At 44.8% G+C, this 20,176-nt stretch overlaps 1 protein-coding gene across 5 annotated transcripts in view; it reads right to left on the bottom strand.

Annotated features, from left to right (window-relative positions):
* The window catches only part of LOC119169563 (cell adhesion molecule Dscam1-like), a 491,221-nt gene that overhangs the window by 178,139 nt on the left and 292,906 nt on the right, over window positions 1-20,176 (bottom strand). For all 5 annotated transcript variants that reach the window (XR_012886621.1, XM_075876196.1, XM_075876190.1 and 2 more), the window contains exon 5: window positions 8,876-9,184. Coding sequence is in view for 4 of the 5 variants with exons in the window: in XM_075876196.1 (XP_075732311.1) it covers window positions 8,876-9,184 (309 nt within the window). In the remaining variant the exon portion in view is untranslated. The remainder of the gene's footprint in view (window positions 1-8,875; window positions 9,185-20,176) is intronic.

Raw genomic sequence — 20,176 nt, forward strand, 5'->3', positions numbered from 1 at the left:
ATTGATGACGACGTGCTGTTCATGAGAAACATACCCGGAGTTCGTTCCCCTGCTTTGACACCCCTGTCATAGATGCCCCTGTAGTTTTTTTCTGAAACAAGCGCCCAGCGGCGGGAAGCGCCACATAAAATAAAAGAATGTGGCAAGCTACGGACAGCGAGCCAACGCCCATGCTATCGCTTCCTTCACAGTGGCTCGCTTTGCACAGGCTGGGCGGGCAGGCTTTGACGCTATGTCCGCTTTTGGTTCTAGCCTTGCGCCCCTAAGGCACGCTGATCAATTTTTTCCTGTTTTTTAGATGCGGAAGCATCTTATACTCGCACCTTGTAGTGCGCCGTCCGCGCCGTCCGCACCGCTTCTCGAACATTGGACAGCTGACGCGCGCGCATGCGCCATCGCGCCGTCGCCCACCATCTGTGCCGCGCGCGCTTCTCCTTCGAGAACATTCGACAGCTGACAGCGCATGCGCCGTCGCGCTGTATATATACTCAAGGTCGGCGCTCGCTCGCTCAGTTGCCGCTCATCGGTTGGTTTGTACGGCGCGTCGACGTCCAAGGTCGCGGTGAAATGAATTCCAACGAATCCACAAACACAATGATCGACGTCCCTTCGACCAGCGCCGCCCTTTCGCATACGTGTGTACGTGTTCACTCATTTAACACCCCCTCCTACAACCACGTTAACCAATTTAGCCATCGACCCAAGTAAGTCGCAATTTAACACCCCATTTCACAACCACGTTAACCAATTTAGCCATCGACCCAAGTAAGTCGCACTTTAACACCCCGTTAACCAATTATATGCTCCGCATCCTCCTCAGTGTTTCCCGAGGGAAGCTGCGGGCAATTTTTTTTACTTTCTTTCTGTACATACATATGAGCAAAATATTCGTTAGTTTTCATATGCTGTTGTACGATTTCTGTTTGATTTGTTCCTTTATATCATCTTTTGTGCACCTAATACCGTTACGCACTCTACCTCGATTTGTTAGTATATTTTGCATATTTTACATATATTTCTTCGTGAGTTCAGTTGCATCTTCTGTACTGATTGCTGTTATCAATATTTATTTTCATGAAGTGATTTTTGGTATTGCCCCCCTTGAACACTGACCCATGGGAGCCATGTAATGTAATTAAAAACATATCATTTATTTATTACTGTTAATATAATGAAATACAACGCCGTATCCTTCAACAACAGCCTTAACAAATCAAAGAACTTTCTTTACGTTTAGTTGAGAGCATACCCGTTGTTTCCAGAGTTTGTAAATGTCCGTATACACTACAAAGGCTCTGTCAGCCGCATGTTGCTAAGCTTCTGTGCCTAGTTGTCCTAATTTAATTTTTCACGACTCAGTAATTCTATAAAAGTTTCACCTTACATTCATTTAACGGCTTGCTCCCATTATTATTTTAGGGTCAGGCTTGCCAGTGATCGTGTGTTTCTTATTTTTCTATTTACTTTACCTCATTCACGTCTAACGTTTGAACAGCCAGGCCGGGTTATTTATTTACGCCGTCACCAGTTCTCTACACATGCTGTTTTCTTCCTGAGGTGATTGTTTTTTTTTTTTTGTGTGTGTGTGTGTGTGTGTGTGTGTGTGTGTTTTCCGCTGGCGCCCCACTACTCAGTGACAGCCATAATCTGGCAGGGGTAAAACCGGTTCGCAAGCCACAGAGTAGCGCTCAGAAGCATCGTAGCAATAAAGCTGGCTGGAACGGTGGGACGAGGGGATGTTGAGAAGACATAGAAGCCTAACCCTGAGCGGCTCGGAGTTTTGGGCCTGTCTGAATAATTTCAGACCTGCTTCTTTTTAGCCGCTGCCGTTGCAGTGAAGGGAAGAAGAAAGCATTATATTAGGTCAAGTAAAGTTGGCAAGGAGGAAATGGAGAAGAAGGAGAATAGAGATTGTGAGCGGGGAGAAGGGGGAGGGCTAAGGGCAGCACGCGAAGTTGAGGCAACAGCGCAAGCTCGCAAACTCTACCGACCGCGTGGCCGGCTGGGATCTGGGACGACGTGTCGACACCGAAAATGTACGTCGCTTTAATTATGCGCCGCTGCGCTATCGGAGCTCGTGTAGCTCTCCGCGAAGGCTAGTGCTCCCTCTTATCTCCCCCCCCCCTTCCCGGCAAGTTCAGCCAGCGTCGATGTTTAATGTTTCGCCGCTCGGCGCCAATGGTCCCAGCACTAACGCCGTCGTCCTCTCTAGGTCATAGACGGCAGCCGAGGGCTGCTCCCCGGAGTCCACTTCGCTAGCGAGCGAGTCGGTTCAATTCTGACGAAAACCATAAAGCACGCTGCCGCGCGCGGTGGTCAGTATAGCGCGTACTCACCACCACTGCAGCAGTCTGTGCGCAGTACTACTTCCATCGCCCTCTTTTCCGTACCCTTCACAACCACTCATAACCACGCACACATCTCCGCTAGAAGAAACAAGAAGCAAATAATAACGTCCCGCTTGACTTTGGTCGAGTGCGGGTTGTAGCCACATTACAAGGGAGCAAGGGCAGTGGGAAAGATGGAGCATGGCGCGTAGTGTAATTGCCCACCTCCGGGCTTAATGAGGGATGTTAAATAAGTCGCCGAAATAGGAAGCCGAGACTCGTCGAGCCAATGTGTCACGACACTTTTAGGAACAGAGACGACGCAACGCTCGTTTAGCATCGTGTGTTTGTATGATATCCTTAATGGACAGGGATTCGGTGGTGCGTCTCCCTTTGAAGGCACGCATCTACATTGCCGCGTCAACATTGTTTTTGTCGTCTTCAGGCTGAGGATAGCGCCGAGCTTATGAATATCGTAGGAGCACCTAATAAACGCATTCGAGCTGCATTTCTGGCATATGTCATAGCGAAGTAAGTCGACGTAGGCACGGAACGCGTGGAAGGTAAAGCGAATGAGCTCGGATACACCCGGCTGTCTCCAAAGCCCTCTTCGTTTGGAGATTGATTTCTTCCAGAAGGAAGTAAGGGCAGTGTAAGTTAACCAGTTGAACGCTTCAGTGCTCTAATACCGCTTCCTAAGCTTCTGCGTGATCCTGCATAAATAATGTACACAACACCGGCGAAAGGCGTGCAGGGCTGTCAATAGCATTGCAAAGACCATGCATTTTTTTCTTACTTTTTTCCTTCATTATTTGTTTTCTCTCGTGCCTACAGTGCATGGTAACAAGCTAGTAATTCTTCTTGTTAAGCTTCCTACATTTTGTTACGTTTTACTCTCTATATGTTTCCGTCATTCGGAGAACGAATATTTTTCTACAATGCGATCTGCTCACGGTCTTTCGCTGTATTTCGCGTGCCTCACTAAATCTGAAATGAGCCTCAAACTTTGTTTTTCTTTTTTTTCTTAGCTTATCGCGTGCGCTGTACCTCTATCAATATTCGTTTGCCATTCAGTGGACCTGATAAATGTTCCCTACGGGCGGAGCCATATACAGCCGCTCGTGGAGAGAGTGCGTTCTGTCAGAGGAGGCAAGAGCCATTAATATACCCCTGATCGGTAAATAAATATTCCTATTACCTGCAGTATACCTCTCCCCGATTTCGATGTACGTGCACTAATGTTTTTTCATGTACGCTGCTGGATGTCGATTAACCCACCGAGTTCAATCAATTCATTTTAATCTTGTGGTGTACCAATAACTGCTCAACAATGATATCTCTTTAACCGAAAAAAAATTGTGTATCGACCAGCCCGAGTCATTGTTCAACATTTTGCCGCGCTCATTTCTTTGTGAAATATATAGGTGGCTATGCCAGTGTGAATAGCTAAAGAAGAAAATACCTAAATGGCACTGCATGGTGGCCTCCATTGTGCCATCACCTTTACCTCGTATTACTTCGTACGTTGAGCTAGTGACAATGGAAGCGCTTATATGGCCACCACAGCAGAAATTACTGCAGTCGACGTCCGATTGTCTGCTGTAGATATCGACACACTCTGTAGATTTCCGCGTAATAAATGTCCCTATTTCTATGCAGGTGACCCGATGCCTGAATAGATATTACGGCCGAGTGCTATATGGTGAATAAAAACCGCTATGTAATGACACTCGGAATATGATATTAAACGATTACATGGCTAGACAAAAGTAATATCAGGTGAAACAGGGCCATACTGTGACTTTTCATGGCGAAATTTAAGCAGAGATAGGCAAGAAATAGGTAAGAAGTATAAGGGCTGTCTGCGAAATTTTACGTTCTGGCATAAAGGCGTACTACAAAAGATACAAATGCTGTATGCATAATACTCATTCTCTTTCTCAATGCACCATACAATGATCTTCTGCTGATTGGAATGGAATGGAATGAAAAAACTTGATTTTTGCTGCTGATTCATTGAAGTATATTGAGGATTTCCTGTTAGATGAGGAGATGGGAGCACCAAATGTGAAATAGGCGATGCTGCTGCAAGAAATACACAATGCACCATTGTATCGCTTCCTAACGGCTGCGAAGGGAATGGATTTGAGCTCCCCAATTGTGCATATAGCCTATCTAAATAACTGTTTCAAAACATCCGTACTGGATTTATTGTCACCCTTTGCCAAAACTTAGAGTCAGAAATGTGGGAACGTATTCATTTTCAGTTGAGAAACGTGATGAGAACTCCGAAACACGTACCTACGGAACTGCGCTTAAAGTATGTCACGTTCCTCTTTATTGCAGAGGGAAGAGATAGATAGTCAGATAATAGGTTTTGTTTAATACATCGGCGTGGCTCTGCACCGTAGCTGAGTCGTGGCCCTCCGTCAAGGAATCCCTGCCCGGCATTCTGTACCATGCCTACAACAGTTATTTCCTGGCGACTGTATGCTTTGTGCTAATCTGTGTCTTCCCCAAGGAACACGGGACTACTTGTGTTTATAGATTAGTGGATTGATCTGGCTGCAAGTTCAATCGCATGGTTGTGAACTTGCTCGATTGGCCGCCAAGACACTGACTGCTATCTTGTGTATTTTTTTTTTTGCTGAGTGAGACAGTTCCTGTTCGGATTCATATGGACTACAAAACTGAAAAATATGAGTCTCGTGTGCAATATAAAATAGTCTACGTGCTATTCTTCTGTAAAAAAGCTATTCAAAAGACTTGTTACCTGACCTAGTTGGTTTAGATGCTTAAAGAAAGCCAGAAATAGCACAGCACAAAAGAAAGTGGCATACTCAAACGCCAATGTTTGCTTCTGCCTGTTTCTCATATCCTGGATTTTTTTTTTTGCTTTCTTTCCGCATCAGGAAACAAACTATGATGCCAGTTGCGGTTCCTTGCTTTTCGCAAGTTGCCCTCACAGGTGAAGGGCAATAATATTTTCGATGCAGAGCAAACTTTTCAAATTAGTGTTTGTTGAGACAGGTCAGTTTTCTTATACGACAATATTCAATAAGCTTATGCGCCAATGCGAAAATGCGACGTCGAAATTGCCAAAACCTTCGCGCAACAAAAAAAGATTTAAAAAGTACTGATTTTATGAGTTATCTGCTGTTTTTCTCGATCACTTGGACCTCTAGGATGATGTCGAAAACAACAAAGTGGCAATGTTCACGCTCCGTGCCACTGCGGCAGTGAATGCTCGTCGCACCGTCCTGTATACGTGGGGTAGCTTGGGCTAGTTGGTATGACATGACAATAGTTATAGCGCGTGAAGAGAACGACGAGAAAGAGGTGAGTCTCTTCGTCGTCGTTCTGTTTTCGCGCTACAACAATTGTCATGTCTTGTAGACATTGACTCCTCACCACGAAGGTCGAGGACACGCTGGGAAGATGCCGATATTCACAACACGAGCGCACGTTGTAACACCATAGGCTCTTACGAACTCGCAACAACAGCTGCCACACTATGCCCCCATTTTGACGATTTACTGCAAAATGCCCCAAACACTTGGTTCGGCTTCGACTCTTTGATGTCTCAGTTGAATCACAGAAACGGTCCACTATACGTAACAAGGTGGAGGTGGCGAAACTACCGAGTAATTTGATTGACTGGCATGGTCTAACAAAACGAAACAAAGTATGATCCTTTGGGAGCACTGTCAGAAAGAGAAGATATCGGGATTAATTTTTTCCTCGAGACGGTATAACTTTACCTGCCAGGGTGCCTTGCCTTTCCATGCTGGTCTAGCAGAAAGCAGCAGCCGTCAATGGGAGTTTACGCCTGCGACCTGCACTTAACCAGAAGGAGAAAGCTCAACCCACTGAGACGCTTCGGATAGTAACACGTCTCCGGGTGATCAATCTCATCGGGACCAGCAGTGACACCGCACAAAGTAATTTCCACTAGCAACTTTCTCAATGTGCTTCATTAAACATTGCATCACCCGTTTCTCATCACTTATTCGGTCGAGTCTTTCATTCCGACAGCCCTAGCCCTTTTCCACATGTTCTCGCGCCATGGCGGCCTTTCTTTCGTAGCATAGCACCACCACGAAGCCCCGATAAAACTTCGAATGAAGAAAAGTAATCTTTCACTGTTTAGCAATCTAACGTGCAAGGAGGGTTCCTCACCCAAGAGGTACATGTTGAAAGAAGGCAGTGGAGCACGTGTTGTTTCGCAATCTCTTTGATGTCTTCCCTCTGCCTCGTTGTCCTCTAACTCATTTGCGCACTCATCGCAGCGGTGGTTCCAAAATGAAGCTTCGGCGCGCGAGACATCCCCATCAGACGTCCATCCGCAGCTTCAATCATCGCCTTCCCCTCCTCTATTTCAATGCTTTGCTCCTCAGACCACAAGAAGAGAGAGATAAAAGAAAGAACGGGAAAGGAGGCGCCGAATCCCAGCTTCACGTCAGGAGTACGACGAGCAATCTCGCGATGCCCGCCTAATCACTCCAATAAATCTCGAGCTAATCCCTTCATTTTCGGCCGTTAGAATAAAGACGCCTTTTGGAAAGTGGACCGGGAGACGCGTAGGAGTGCTGCGTAAGATATCGGCCGTTGAGCGAGGAGGGCGCGCACCCACGCAGACGGCGAGAGACGCGCGGCCGAGTTACGCGCGGTGGACGTCATCGATTCGTTATTTGTCAGGCGTTAATGAGAAGCGATCACACCATTACGAAACTCGCGCGATTTAATCGCTAAAACTGCTGTCGCGTTGGCTAGAGCATCCGCCGTGAAAGGATAGACCGCAGGGAACGATGCCATGTCGGCACTGCCTCTTCAAGAACTACATCATCATTTTTTTTTCGCTTTTTTGTTCTTTACTATTACACTTGTTTTATTTAAAGGTTGATGTTAGATAGAGAACGCCTTATGCGCACAAGATACTGAAGGTGCCTGATTCCATAGTTAGCACCTATCATATCGCAGCCACAAATATCAAGCGACAGTATTTATTCACAACTCGACGTAGAAGTTCAGTTGCAGCAAGCAGCGCCCGCTGAAAGCGAAGTGCTGGGTAAAAAGCGAACGTCGCAAGCAGAAGTTCACACGTGACTTCATGATTTATAAATAAGAGACAAGAGTAGCGCAACCCGCTACTCCGGTGTATTTTTAAGCTATAAAAGTAGTCTCTTCGTCTAGCTGACAAGCACATATGGCTTATCACTAGTGCGCAATCCTCAGCAAAATGTCTAAATGGTTGAGGATGCTCTGCAGATCTCCATGGGTCTTCTTCGCATGCCTAAATTTTTCTTGATCTAACCTTGATATTTTATCTTTCACTGTATTACAAAGTGTTTCTTCCCGTTTTATAGTACAAGACTATGGCTTCTTGCTTATTGTAGCTATATGTTATCATCTCTTAAAATTTTCGAAAAAACACAATATCAACGTGCGCAGGCATTATGATAAGTGCTCAGATTTGGGTGCACGTTAAAGAACCCCAGGTGGTCAAAATTTCCGGAGCCCTCCACAACGGCGTCCCTCATAATCAAATGGTGGTTTTGGGACGTTAAACCCCACAAATCAAATCATTATGATAAGTGCACTTCATTTTCACAGCTTTCACAGCAAACTCATCAGTGTCTGAAGCGACACATGAAATTGAAGTAAACTTCGTAAAGATTGGCATGGTATCACAAGTACATCGAAGTGCCGGTTATGCAGACAGAGTGTGGTCCCATAATAGGATCAATTAACTCTTTATTTTTCTACCATTCTCGCTCCTGGAAATACTTGAACGATAGGAATGTAAACGCTCTTTAGCTCAAGCTATCAGTTTGTCCGCAGTATCATTACTTCTATTTTCGAAGATCCGGAATACCAGAAAGCATGCATTAGTCTCTGGAGCCTTCATCTCAACCGCAGACCACTAAATCAGAAGGGCAATCAGAGAACATAATTTTCCTTGACATGAAAAAAGCGTGGGTAGCAACACAGTCGTGATCGTACAACAGTTATCTCCTTCGTTTTTTTTTTTGTTTGCGAGAAAGCTTGCACAACATGGAGTCGCTTCCAACATGAAGCAGGCACAACTGTTAGCTGCAAGCCTTCAGCTTTTCTCTCAGAAAGTTGCTACTTTTTGGAGGATTATTGAAGGGGATAGTGGTTCATTACATCAGAAGTTTGGTCAGGTTTAAAAGAAGCCGAGAAAACAGCTAAAGACATTAGGGACACTAGAAAGAAGCGACTAGTGTTAACTAAGAGGAAGGATGCACTTTTATACTTTTTGTCTTCTCAGGAATACTTTCGCCGCATTGGCGTACGTGAACTAAGTTTAAAAAGGCCTAACTTGCTTTCGTACTTTTGTAGAAAGAATACGTACTATTATTTGGGTTTGTAGCCTTCCTACATTGCTGCCATCTACGCCTCTGATATTTGGAGCTTCTGTGAACTGTTAAAACAAAAGAACTGCATATACCTATATTGTTTCGAACCAGCTGGTTTCAACACAAACCGAGCGTTTCTCAAATAGATGAAAACGACAGGCTTCTCACCGTAGACCACAAGCTCGGTCTCGGCCCTGTCCTGGCGAGCCGTATTGTTGACAAGGCAGTAGTATTTCCCGGCATCATCGGCCACCACGGAGCGGATGACCAGGCTTCCTGAGGACATGCTCACTCGAGCGCCGTCCAGCGGCACCGTCCGAGGTCTGGCCGAAGCATCACCGTCACGACGTCTAAGCCACTGGTACGAAGGCAGTGGGTATCCCTGAGCCACGCACGGTAGCACGGCCTCGCTGTGCTCCAGAGCCGTCACTTGACCTAACCGGTGGGTGATGCGGGGCGGCACCATGTTGTGTGGCTCTGCAGTAGAAGTAGTAGTAGTATTTTATTGAACGTTTGCAGAATACAGACCTCATTAGGGGGCAAGTGTTAAAAAGAGACAAACCTGACAGACACCCCGTCTTTTCGCAGTTCATCACAGCTTACACTCTTTGAGGTGAGCACACTCAAAAAGGACTCGAATACATCTGTTCCATAAAAATGAACAGCAAGCATCTTCGAAAAATACGAAACAAAAAATCACACACAAAACAAAACGTTACAGCACATTTTTGACAAATGAAATATTTGAATTTAACTCGCCATTTCCAACAAATCATGAAGCAAATGAGTATTCCGGTGCAACATGGGGCCAAATTCTTGAAGCTTCTCTTCTTACCCTGCGAATTGGCCGTCGGCCACCAGGTATGGGCTATATAGAGATGCGATATATTAAATCCGAGAGTTGGACTTCTCGGTTTTGCTTCAGAACGTCTTCCCAAAAACTTTTTTGTTTCTGTTCTCTAGCTACCATGGCTCACTAATCGCACTCCTTTCTCCTTTCACCTTTGTCTCTGACTCCTAAATCTAGTCCTTTCACTGATTCCCTACGTGCAACTTCTCTCTCCCACTTCAACCACTCCACGTGGCGGCCACAAACAACGTCACCGAAGCTCGCTGAAATAGTGCAGGGGGCATCAGAGTACGAGACAAGAAGCGCTATGAAATATACTGGAGGGGCCGACCAGCGAAGTGCCGCACATACACTAGCTCGGCAGCCCATAACACCTGTCCGTGTTTCTCGTCCCGTGTAGTACCCGCCGAGGTTTGCTGCTAAAGCCGGCTGTGTCCCCCATTTTAGCTGTTTGCTTGCCACGTCGGCGCGCCAGCCGCGCGACGTAAGTTATGTATGAGCCACGCGAGAGAGATTCGCCCGCCGCTTGCCATTCTGGCGCCTGCACTTTGTCTGGGTGACAAATGCACTAATGCCTTTTGTGGCCGAGCGGTCGGGTCACTACGCACCCGTACTAACGCGCGCAGACACACCACAACGGGCACGCGCGGAGTGCATGGAAGACGACGAGAGCAGCCTGCGATGCTACAAAAAAGCAAAGACAAAGGCGTCCTTTACAACACGCTGGAGCGGAAGCTCCCTATCAAAAGTAAGCAACGAAGCCGAGAAATTGTATGCTTACTAAAAAAACGTTAAAAAAAGTCGGGGTGGATCACAGAACGGAAAGTAGATGGGCGTGGGTACATTGGCGGGTGATAGGATGTAAATGAGGAAAGTCTCTACGCGTAGTACCAAGAGGGAGACGCCGAGCTCTGAGGACACGAAGCAAGGAAAGAGTGAGGGATGAGGCCTGAGTCGGGCCACGGCAGCATGTGAAGCCTTAAAATCCTCCGAGCGGGAAGTTAATTAGGCTTCGGGGCGTTCTGTCCAGATTCTCGCGTGGCACGTCGTCTTGGTTCTCGCTCCTTAACACGCTCTATCTCGCCAGTGTGCGAAGAAATGCCGTCAGTCGGTGAAGACTCGGACAGTCGCTACTCTGGGACGTTCGCAGCAAGTCCTTTATGCAATCCTCCTAGCTTTCTATCTGGCGCTAAAATGGGGAATCTACAGCCTGTTGGTGAACGCATGAGCGACTCCCTTTTTCTCCGCTCTAGCTGCTCAACTGCCTCGTCGTGGTGGTCTTCGTCGCTGTCGCAGTTGAGCCGCTCCTCCCTTCTCTCTTTGCTCGAAGCGTCGCCTTTCGCTCGAGCGCACTCGAAGAGGAAGCTAGTGCACCGCTACGAAAGCCGCCAAGAAGTAATGGCCGAAGCGCTAAGGTGAAAACTGAGAACGGTAACAAACAAACATTGTCACATATATGGCTGGAGATTCTGGAAAGGATGCGGAAGATGCTCCGTCGTGCGTTCACTTTTTCTTTTTGTTCGTGGACTTTTTGTTCATTTGCTTTCAGTTGATTCTATGCATTTCTTTGGCCGGTTCAAAACTGAATGCCTCGACTCGCCTCACTATTACGCACGCCGCTGGCTCCGGAAGGAGATGGCCGTGTTCGTTTGTCTGTGTCATCGTTAGTTCTACGTCGCGGCTAAGGCGACGATCTGGAGAGACATATTTACACGCAGCAAAGAAAATAAAGTTCATAATGATAGTGCACAAAAGAAACCAAGAACTATCAGTAGCCGATTCATCGAACAAACACTGAAAGCAGATGGCAATCGCTGTATGTGTTCGTGAAAATGGGCTCTACATTAGAAAAAAAAGATGTTTTTGAACCCAGCAAGGCACTACAGTGTCGACTGGAGTTTGGGTGCGCAAAGGAGCATTTGAACTAATAGCATTTACGATGGCCAAAAATCAATGCGTAGACTTAAAAAAAAGAACGTCCTAAGGTGAATACTTTCAAGGCATAGAAAGATATGCGACATTGAGAAAGGGTACGTGCGATCGCAGTTAGATTCTAGTTGGAGTTGGAATAGTGTTCGTGAAATAAGCCGAAGTGATAGCACCGTGCTTGCAACATCGGTGCAGATAGAGGAGGCGGCAGATAGGGCGTTGTCGAGGGTTCATTCTCAACCTGAAATTGAACGATTCTTAAATGTCCTAATGAATAAATAGGCGCACGCGTATTATAACATGCTGGAACACACGTAAGCGCTGTTAGATACTTTCACGTCATTTTATTTCATGCTAGGCTTCCATGGCAGGTGGAACCAATGTGCTTGCGTTTTAATGAGGCATTCGTAGTATATTAAAGGGATAGCGTTAATAAGCTTATTCCGTGGGACTTCAGGCGTCGTTGTCATTGGTTGTCACCAAGAAAAAAAAATGTTCGGGAAACTCAATATAGATGCACGTATGCAAGCAATCAACATTTCTTGACTACAATGGCAATCGGACTCACGGCTTTTCAGTTGCAAGCACTTGGTTTACCATAAACCCATACCCATGCTTCAAAGTGCTGATGAAACGAAATAAAATAAATCGATACTAATTTCATGTTGCCCGAAGAGTATTTTTGACGCGTGTAAGTTTCCGAGGCCGCATCCAAGAATCGCACCGAGGGTCGAAAATTGCACGTTTCAACCTTTCTTTTTGCACAAAAAGATACACGGTTTCTAGAATCAGGAGACCTCCCACCTAGAGTAGAAGCGGAACTTGCACAGCTGTACCGTTTCGCAATATAAATGTTAATTCCTCCTCCTCCTTTGAGCACGGATTTTTAAGCGTTGCCTTGTGAAAGCGTAATTTGTCATTGACGAGACAACTTCATTATATAACCTAGATATTCATGTGAACGCTACTCCATTAGACAGCCTGTATGCACAGGCATTACGTAAGAGAACTTTAAAGATTATTTCCACCATTTTTTTTTCTTGGCAGAGAATATTCCACTTTCATGCGTGCGCTCAGGTAAAGTACTGCGTGCGCATGCATTTTTTATCTTTTTTTTCTTTCTCTTTCTATCTACATCGTCTTTCTTGCTCCTATCTTCCTACCCCCAGTGCTGGGTGGTACCCAACCGGATGCCAATATCTAGTCAACGTCCCGGCTGTCTTCTTCACTTCTTTCTCTCTGCTATATTCCTTGCCATAACTATTTGATGCGTATAGGTCCTCCTAGTAGTCGCAGGAATGGAAGTTAGCAGTGGCTCTATTTTTAAAAATGCGTTGATGGGGGTTCGTCCAGTGGCCGTAAAGTTGCAAGTAGTGAAGTAGATCCACCGTGAACGGCCTCAACGTGGTTTATTTCGACGTTTCAGCCAGACATCGGTAGCGTCAACCCAACGCAGGCATAGACCAAATGTTAGTGTTAAGAAGAACCTGACATAGGCAGCGTTGGCCACTCGATGAATGCGAATAATAAACTTCAGGGTCCCAACAAGAATCAAACCCAAGCATTCTGCGTGGCAGTCAAGCATTCTACTACAGAGCTAGGCCAAGTCTTGGAACTACTTTTCAATTAGACGCTAATCTTCGTGAAACGTCAATAGTGTTTGCAGTGCTGTCTAGCCAGATTTATAAGCAATACATATGTACTCCTTTAATACAGCTGTCACGTCGAGTTAACGTCAATTTTGCGGAGGTGCCATGCGCTAAAATTGATTTAGGTAGCAGAGTCAAGGGCCAGCATCTGCGTGAGCATCAGCGCTTCATATCAGCTTCTAGTGTTGCTGAAACACATTTCCAGCTGACATCGTTGTGCAAGTGGAAAACTGATTATATAAACATATGCAGCTCTTCAACATAGGTCTCTGCGTGAAACATTTGTACATTTGTTCAGCGTCACTTCATGACGTGTCACTCAATAATAAAATACAACACGGTTACCTTCCCTCCACGCACTTCACATAAAGTTGATTTCCAGGTACGTGGAATCTGCCGAATTTTTTTCCGTACAGAAACGCCAAAAATTCGTTTTCGATTTAGTCTCTGATCAACCTAATTAGCCTTGCTTATGGTAACTAGAAGCCATAGCGGCAGCTTGAAAAGTGGCTACAAATGAAGCGGTGCACTCGAGCTCAGTAGAAAGCACAGCTTTTAAGCTTGCCCCACAATTTGACCCAACGAGCCAGGGAGGAGGTGAAAGAGCACGGTGTTTAGCACTGCGGAGTTTTAGTTAAAAATAGGGCTAGTTGGTTTCCACTCAACCTTAATTATGCTTTACAGCTCAAAATACATCTCGAACAGCAAAGAAGCACACACGTCCAGTGCTGCTTATTTATTTTATTCATCTTTCTCTCAGCAAGTATGAGCTCAAAGAGATGTATGTGCGCACAAAGTATTAAACCTCGTTATGCTGCAAGTGGAAATATTTTATTAAACTAATAATCCAGCTATAACCTATTAGAATAAAATTTTGAAGGAGATGCTTTCCGCTTAACAAGCAGGCGATTTTGTGGCACGCAGAAAACTTTTAATGCTGAAGAACCAATGTCAAACAATATGCCATATCGAAAATAGTTAATTCTCGTGTTTTTTACGTGGTCATTCATAAGTGGCCATTGCGCGATGGATCACGTTCACGCCATCTGTTGCCTCGCGTAACAATCTGGTGCTGTGTGCATGACAAAGGCTGTTTACACCAATGATATGCTGCTAACGACCGTTTCGAAAGGAAGCGAAGAGGGATATTTTAACGTTAAAATAGACCACATTTTGTTTTTTCAAAGGAAACTTTTGTGTACACCGTTTGTATTGGCGTATTTATAAAGTGCATGGGCGCCCGTTAAGAAATTTTAATACAAATTCAATGAGTGTAAACAATGAACTACGCCACTAACACCCCAAATCATCCATTTTAAAGGAAAGGGTTGAGATTCTGTTAAGTTAATAACAGTTAAATGAAAATCGCAATATTAATAACGATTGCATGCTCTGGAAACAGTGTTCAGACTATTAGTAAATAAGGAAGGAAAATAGGAGGAAAAGAATGGCAGGGAGGTTAACCAGCCTATAGGCAGCCGGTTTGCTACCCTGCGCATGGGAGGGGAATGGGGGAGATGAAAGATAGAGAGCAGAGACGGAAGAGAGATAAACACAGCACATTCGGAAGCACACGCAAGCCTTCATTTTGCTCACTGCCCCTTCGTGTGCATGCGTATGAATTAGTAAATGAGGCCAATTATAATACACACACGCCTGAAATATGCAAGAAAGGGTATTGCCTATCATGAAAAAAATATAACAGCAATAATTCGTTGAAGAAACATGGTTAATCTTTCCTCATAGAAATCAGCGTATCAAACAATAATTAAACGCGCCTTTACAGGGGTAAATAAATGCTCACTGCACATCGATATAACGGAGAGTTTGCTGAATGTATGTTCCGGTGTTTGGAAGCCATAGCCCCGTTCAACGCGGACGTATTCTCGTTGACGCTTGGTTCATCTCAAACCTGACGACTAACATTGGTGATAAATTTTTGAACATTCTATTGTGGAATCTGTGGATGTTAACTGCCAAAGCATGCCGTGATAGCAAGATGAGCGTGGCATACTGGGCGCGAAAATTGAGCTAAGCGGGCCATTCCTCGGCCTGCTAAAGTGTGATTCAACTTCGTGGTATCTAAGAATGCACGTCGTGTCACCTCTGTGGATGCTTACATACCAAAGTACCAACGGCTCGATGAAGTTCTCTCTCCATATATATATACCGGCTGACGAGTGAGGGTAAGTTTGCCCCCCAACTCGCGAAAGAGTTGGTAGCCACTGAGTACGGCATTATACTAATAACTTCGGGGTAGTAGGACACACACACACACACACACACACACACACACACACACACACACACACACACACACGCACGCACGCACACACACACACACACACACACAATTATGCTATTCTTTGTCATTCTTCTGAGAAGCAAGGTATCCGCTAAACACTTGCAAGCATTTTTGTGCCAATTGTTCATGCAGTGTCTGACGACGATGAGGAATTATGCCTCAAGTGGGTATGCACCACAGTTAATAGGTGATCAAAAACAAGCTTTTTTAACGGGTTCGAGCATCACACGACCCAATCGTTGCGCTATTTGCAATGTGTGACGCCTGTTTGTTCCATTGCCGTTCTAAAATGCTTCATTACGCATATTAATGCGATGTCTTTCCCGTCATCAAGCCTGCCTAAGGCAAATTTGCGAACAAGTCCCAAGCATCAATGTGGCTTCAGATGAAGTATATTGTGCGTAGTTCACTGGTTCACTGGTGACGACTTCAAGCAAAAAAAAATTGATGTGGCTCAGGGGTAGAACACGCAGTGGAGCCAGGTTCGAGCCTAACTGCGTCCTTGGTGTTTTTTACTAACTAATTTTTTTTCGAATCCAGTCATTTTTCACTACATCTACCCAGAGGTATGCTCAGATTTCGGTAAGTTCAGCCATCAAAGGAGGGATCCTAATCATATAGTGTGGGCTTGTCCCTCAGTGACAGGGCAATATACAAAATACAGCAATGGAGAGCAGTGGGAGACCGCACTGCTAAGCGCAGACCCAGAAGTGCAAATCGACGTCCTTCGGCAAGCCGAGGATGCCGTCACAACTCAAGGACTCACGGCTGCCACCTAGGGGAAGGAGACGATTCTTCCACAGCTTGCCGTTTTTTTTCCTAATTAAAGTTATTTCCTGCTTCATTTCGGGCGACAGTTGTTACAGACACCGGTGGTGGTGGTGGCGGACAACTACAGCGCCGCAAGTGACCCGAGTTGTGATCTCATAACAGCTTTCACTGTAAAATACCAGCCTCGCAGACATTTGCAGTCCTCATACGTTGTTGGCTTTTCAGCAAGACAACAGTATTCTCTAAATGCCAGCTACGAGCTCGTCGAAGAAATCACTACATCACTCAATAACTTTCTTCGTTCGTATCAACATACCGAACGCTGATAACTTTCAAAACATGTACCGACGTAATAGATGTCTAGTCAATGTAAAAATAACAATAAAACCTCACGTCATGAATTGTCTTCTCATACCGTAACAATCGCACACTGTGCAGTTGCAAGTTTTGTCTTCTGGTAACTGTTCAACGAGACGATGCTGATTGCAAAGAATTGGATGTATATGAAGAAACATCGAGCGTCTTCCATAGTTTCTCAGTTTCGTTAATTGAGCCGGAGGCAGGCACAATTTTGAAAAGGTCGCGTTGTGCTCAAAATATTATATCAAGTGAAGCAAGATTTATACCTCGCACATTCGCGATGCCAACTTCGTCTACTTGATATAAACCGCGCGACAACTCCCACAGCAAGTCTAAGAGAGAGCTCACAGTGAAAGCTTTAGTATTCTAATGAGGAGCGTGTTCGAAAAAAAAAAGGCGTTCGCCTCCTATTTTTCAGGCAAAGTGGAACGGACATGCACAGGCGAGACGTTCCTCATTATAAGATCCCTGCCAGTTTCTTCCACCGACCAGGAAGAGACAGACGTGGATTCTGCAGTCGGAGACTTTCTATAACGGAGCTTGTACTAAAAGCTTGCGCCGTAACAACCACCGAGAACTTTGTTTTTTCCCATCTACCAGAAAAACAAAAGCGGAGCAAGAGTGTGCTTCGAGAAATCGGTGATTCGCGGAGCCTGCTGTGTGAGTCTCTTTCTGCAAACGAAACTGCCTACAGTAGCACGCGCGCACTTATTTTAGTGTTCCTCACGTTAAGGTTACAGCTACCGTAAACGTTTCTTCCCCTAAAGGCCGACAAAGATGGTTCTACGCGCATACAACCGCTTCGCTCTGGGCGCAGTGTGCAAGGTGATGTACTGTTCCGAGTAAATCACAAGCACTCCCAGCCGCCTGAGGCAAAGCTTTGTGTTGGCGTTGATTTGGCTCTGCTTCCAATTTAGCACGGAATCGTTCTACAGCATCGTATAACGCAAGGATTAAGAATAAAACGAAAATCGACAGTCGCGAGAGGTGAAAGAACGTACGTGAGTTCATAAAACAGGCGAGCAGAACACTAAGCGAGTTCCTCGTTGGGAACTACAATTCTGAATCACTTTCTATCCGGCGGAATTGTACGCGCACTTACCTAATTCCCTATAATTGGTTTATCTATACTTCGTTTTTTCTTCTGTTGGTTTTATATAGGCTGATAGAAACAAGATTGAATGTTGAATTGAAACGAACTGTAGTTGTTCAACTTTTGAACGTAAGTTTCCCAGCATATGCCTTTGTTTTTATTCCCTTGTTTGTTTTAGCTGCGCAATAATTTCCGAGAGTTAAGAAGGGCACGGGACACATCGAACGGATAGCAACCACAGGGTTCCGTCATCAGCCTACAATGAAATGGAACAATAAATAATGGAAAACTACAGAAGCGAAGTTTAATTTCGGCACCGCCTGCCGGCGGGTCCTCATTTCCCGGCTGTCCATTTTCATTCGCAAGCAATAGGACCTTTATAATACAGAGGAAGGTTGTGTAACGGCTACATCAATACCTCCAGTTCGGCCCCCGATAGCTGATGTATTTTTTGCAGGGCTTTTGCAGTTGCCCTCTTTTCTGTACCTACCCTTGCGTTCACAAATTTTCAGACTTCTACCCTGCTACAGTCCGTTGGCTGTTTCTTTCTGCCCTCCCAGTTTGACGTCCATGAAGTGGTTCGTGCAATTGACGGTAGTCATCTAACGATAGAGACGACCTTCAATCGCCAATTGTGAGAGCGTTGTTTCTGTAACTAGTCTAGGAAAGTTGTACGGGTAAAAAAGATAGACTAAAATTTTGACGTCTATGGCGTGGTTTGTGCAACTGATGGCAGTCATGAAACCACAGAGTCGACCATCAATCGCCAATTGTGAGAGCGTTGTTTCTGTAACTAGTCTAGGAAAGTTGTACGGGTAAAAAAGATAGACTAAAATTTTGACGTCTATGGCGTGGTTTGTGCAACTGATGGCAGTCATGAAACCACAGAGTCGACCATCAATCGCCAATTGTGAGAGCGTTCTTTCTGCGACTAGACTAGGAAAGTTGCGCAGATAGAAAGGATAGACAAAAACGTGCGAACATATTTCGTGTGAAGTCGTCAGCTATTACTTGCTTTTGCCGCTTTTTAAGCCGAGTCTTTCGAGGCCGATCTACATACTTGTAGTTGCAGTTGTGTGCATTAGTGCAATTAGTGCAATGAGAAGTGTTTGGCAAACAAGTGTGCGTACCTATGACTAACGCCGAAATTTTTTAAGGCACACTACTTTATGTCGTAGTATGATATTCAAAGAAAGTACGGTGATGTTTTGTTTACCAGTCTAAATTTAACCTCCCTGCCTTCCTTTTTTATCGTTTCTCTCTCTCTCTCTCCAAATTTTAAAAAATTATGTCAATGTAGCAGTTGGAGTTTTGATTTCGAAAGAAGGAAGGAAGCAGACAAAAGGAGAAGGCAAGAAGGTTAAGCAGAAAGACATCCGGTTTTAATTTGAACAGCTACTAATGTATGTACTTGAAGTGCTCAATGAAAATCGCAAGATGTAATGCAGTAAAGTTGCCAAGAAAAGTAAACGAGCACCCTGATAACTTCGACTTGAATTACTTAGTAAAAAACAGCTGGTTCACTTTTGATTCAACTGGAACATCAACTATCAGCTTTTTTGTTAATCCATGATTTTTATCAGGTACGATCAATAGGCTGATTCGCCTCTAATGGTTAACGGTCTTTTCGAATGCACATGTTTATTACACCGTACTTGCTAGTGGAAGCGAAACTCACGTGGTTAAATACTCCGGCTGCAGACAGCAAACACTTTTTCTTAATCTTGATGCGTAATTTATATATGAACTATTCATGTGAAATAACCCACCAGATAATTAGTCGTTATTCTACTATATCTATTTTAATCATATGAAAAAACCTCCATATAATCTCGTATGAAGACAACAATGGCCGAGCGAAACCCCCGAAGTGTCCCTCTATCATTTGATACAAAGGATGTCATTTGATAGTCACCAGTATCACTTCATGGTTGGCGCTTCTTCATCGTTTTCTCTTACTCGAAGATTAGTAATTTAATACAAAATGTGAGGTTTTACGGCCCAAAACCACAACATGATGATGAGGAAGACCGTAGGATAGGCCTTCGGAAATTTCGATCACCTGGTGTTCATCAGGACGTTGTCCCTAATCTGCTTAGTGTTCCTTTTTTGTGGTGTATTTTTCTATTTTAGCGCAATTTTTCCTTCATCTAGTGTTCTTTAACGTGCACTAACATCGCAATGGTATACAGGTCTCTACGATTTTGCCTCCATTGAAATGCGACTGCCGAGACCGGAATCGAACACATGATCTTTGGGTCAGCAACCAAACACCCAAGCCATTAATACACCAAGCCGGACTATCTCGAATATTAAGCGCATGTTTCTGTATGCAAACTCCGCGGTCACATTGAAGCAACGAGTATATGCTTCCGAACTGTCAACAGAAGTGACCATCTTGTCTCTCCACTTAAGTGATGGGGCCTTGCGACAAAATGTAAGCAGTGCCAAGTTGCTCCTTTTTTATGTTTCTATCTCCTGCTATAATTTTTATACTACCTTTTTCCATCTC

This window comes from Rhipicephalus microplus, chromosome 2, assembly GCF_043290135.1.
Source record: "Rhipicephalus microplus isolate Deutch F79 chromosome 2, USDA_Rmic, whole genome shotgun sequence".
Taxonomy (NCBI): Eukaryota; Metazoa; Arthropoda; class Arachnida; order Ixodida; family Ixodidae; genus Rhipicephalus; species Rhipicephalus microplus.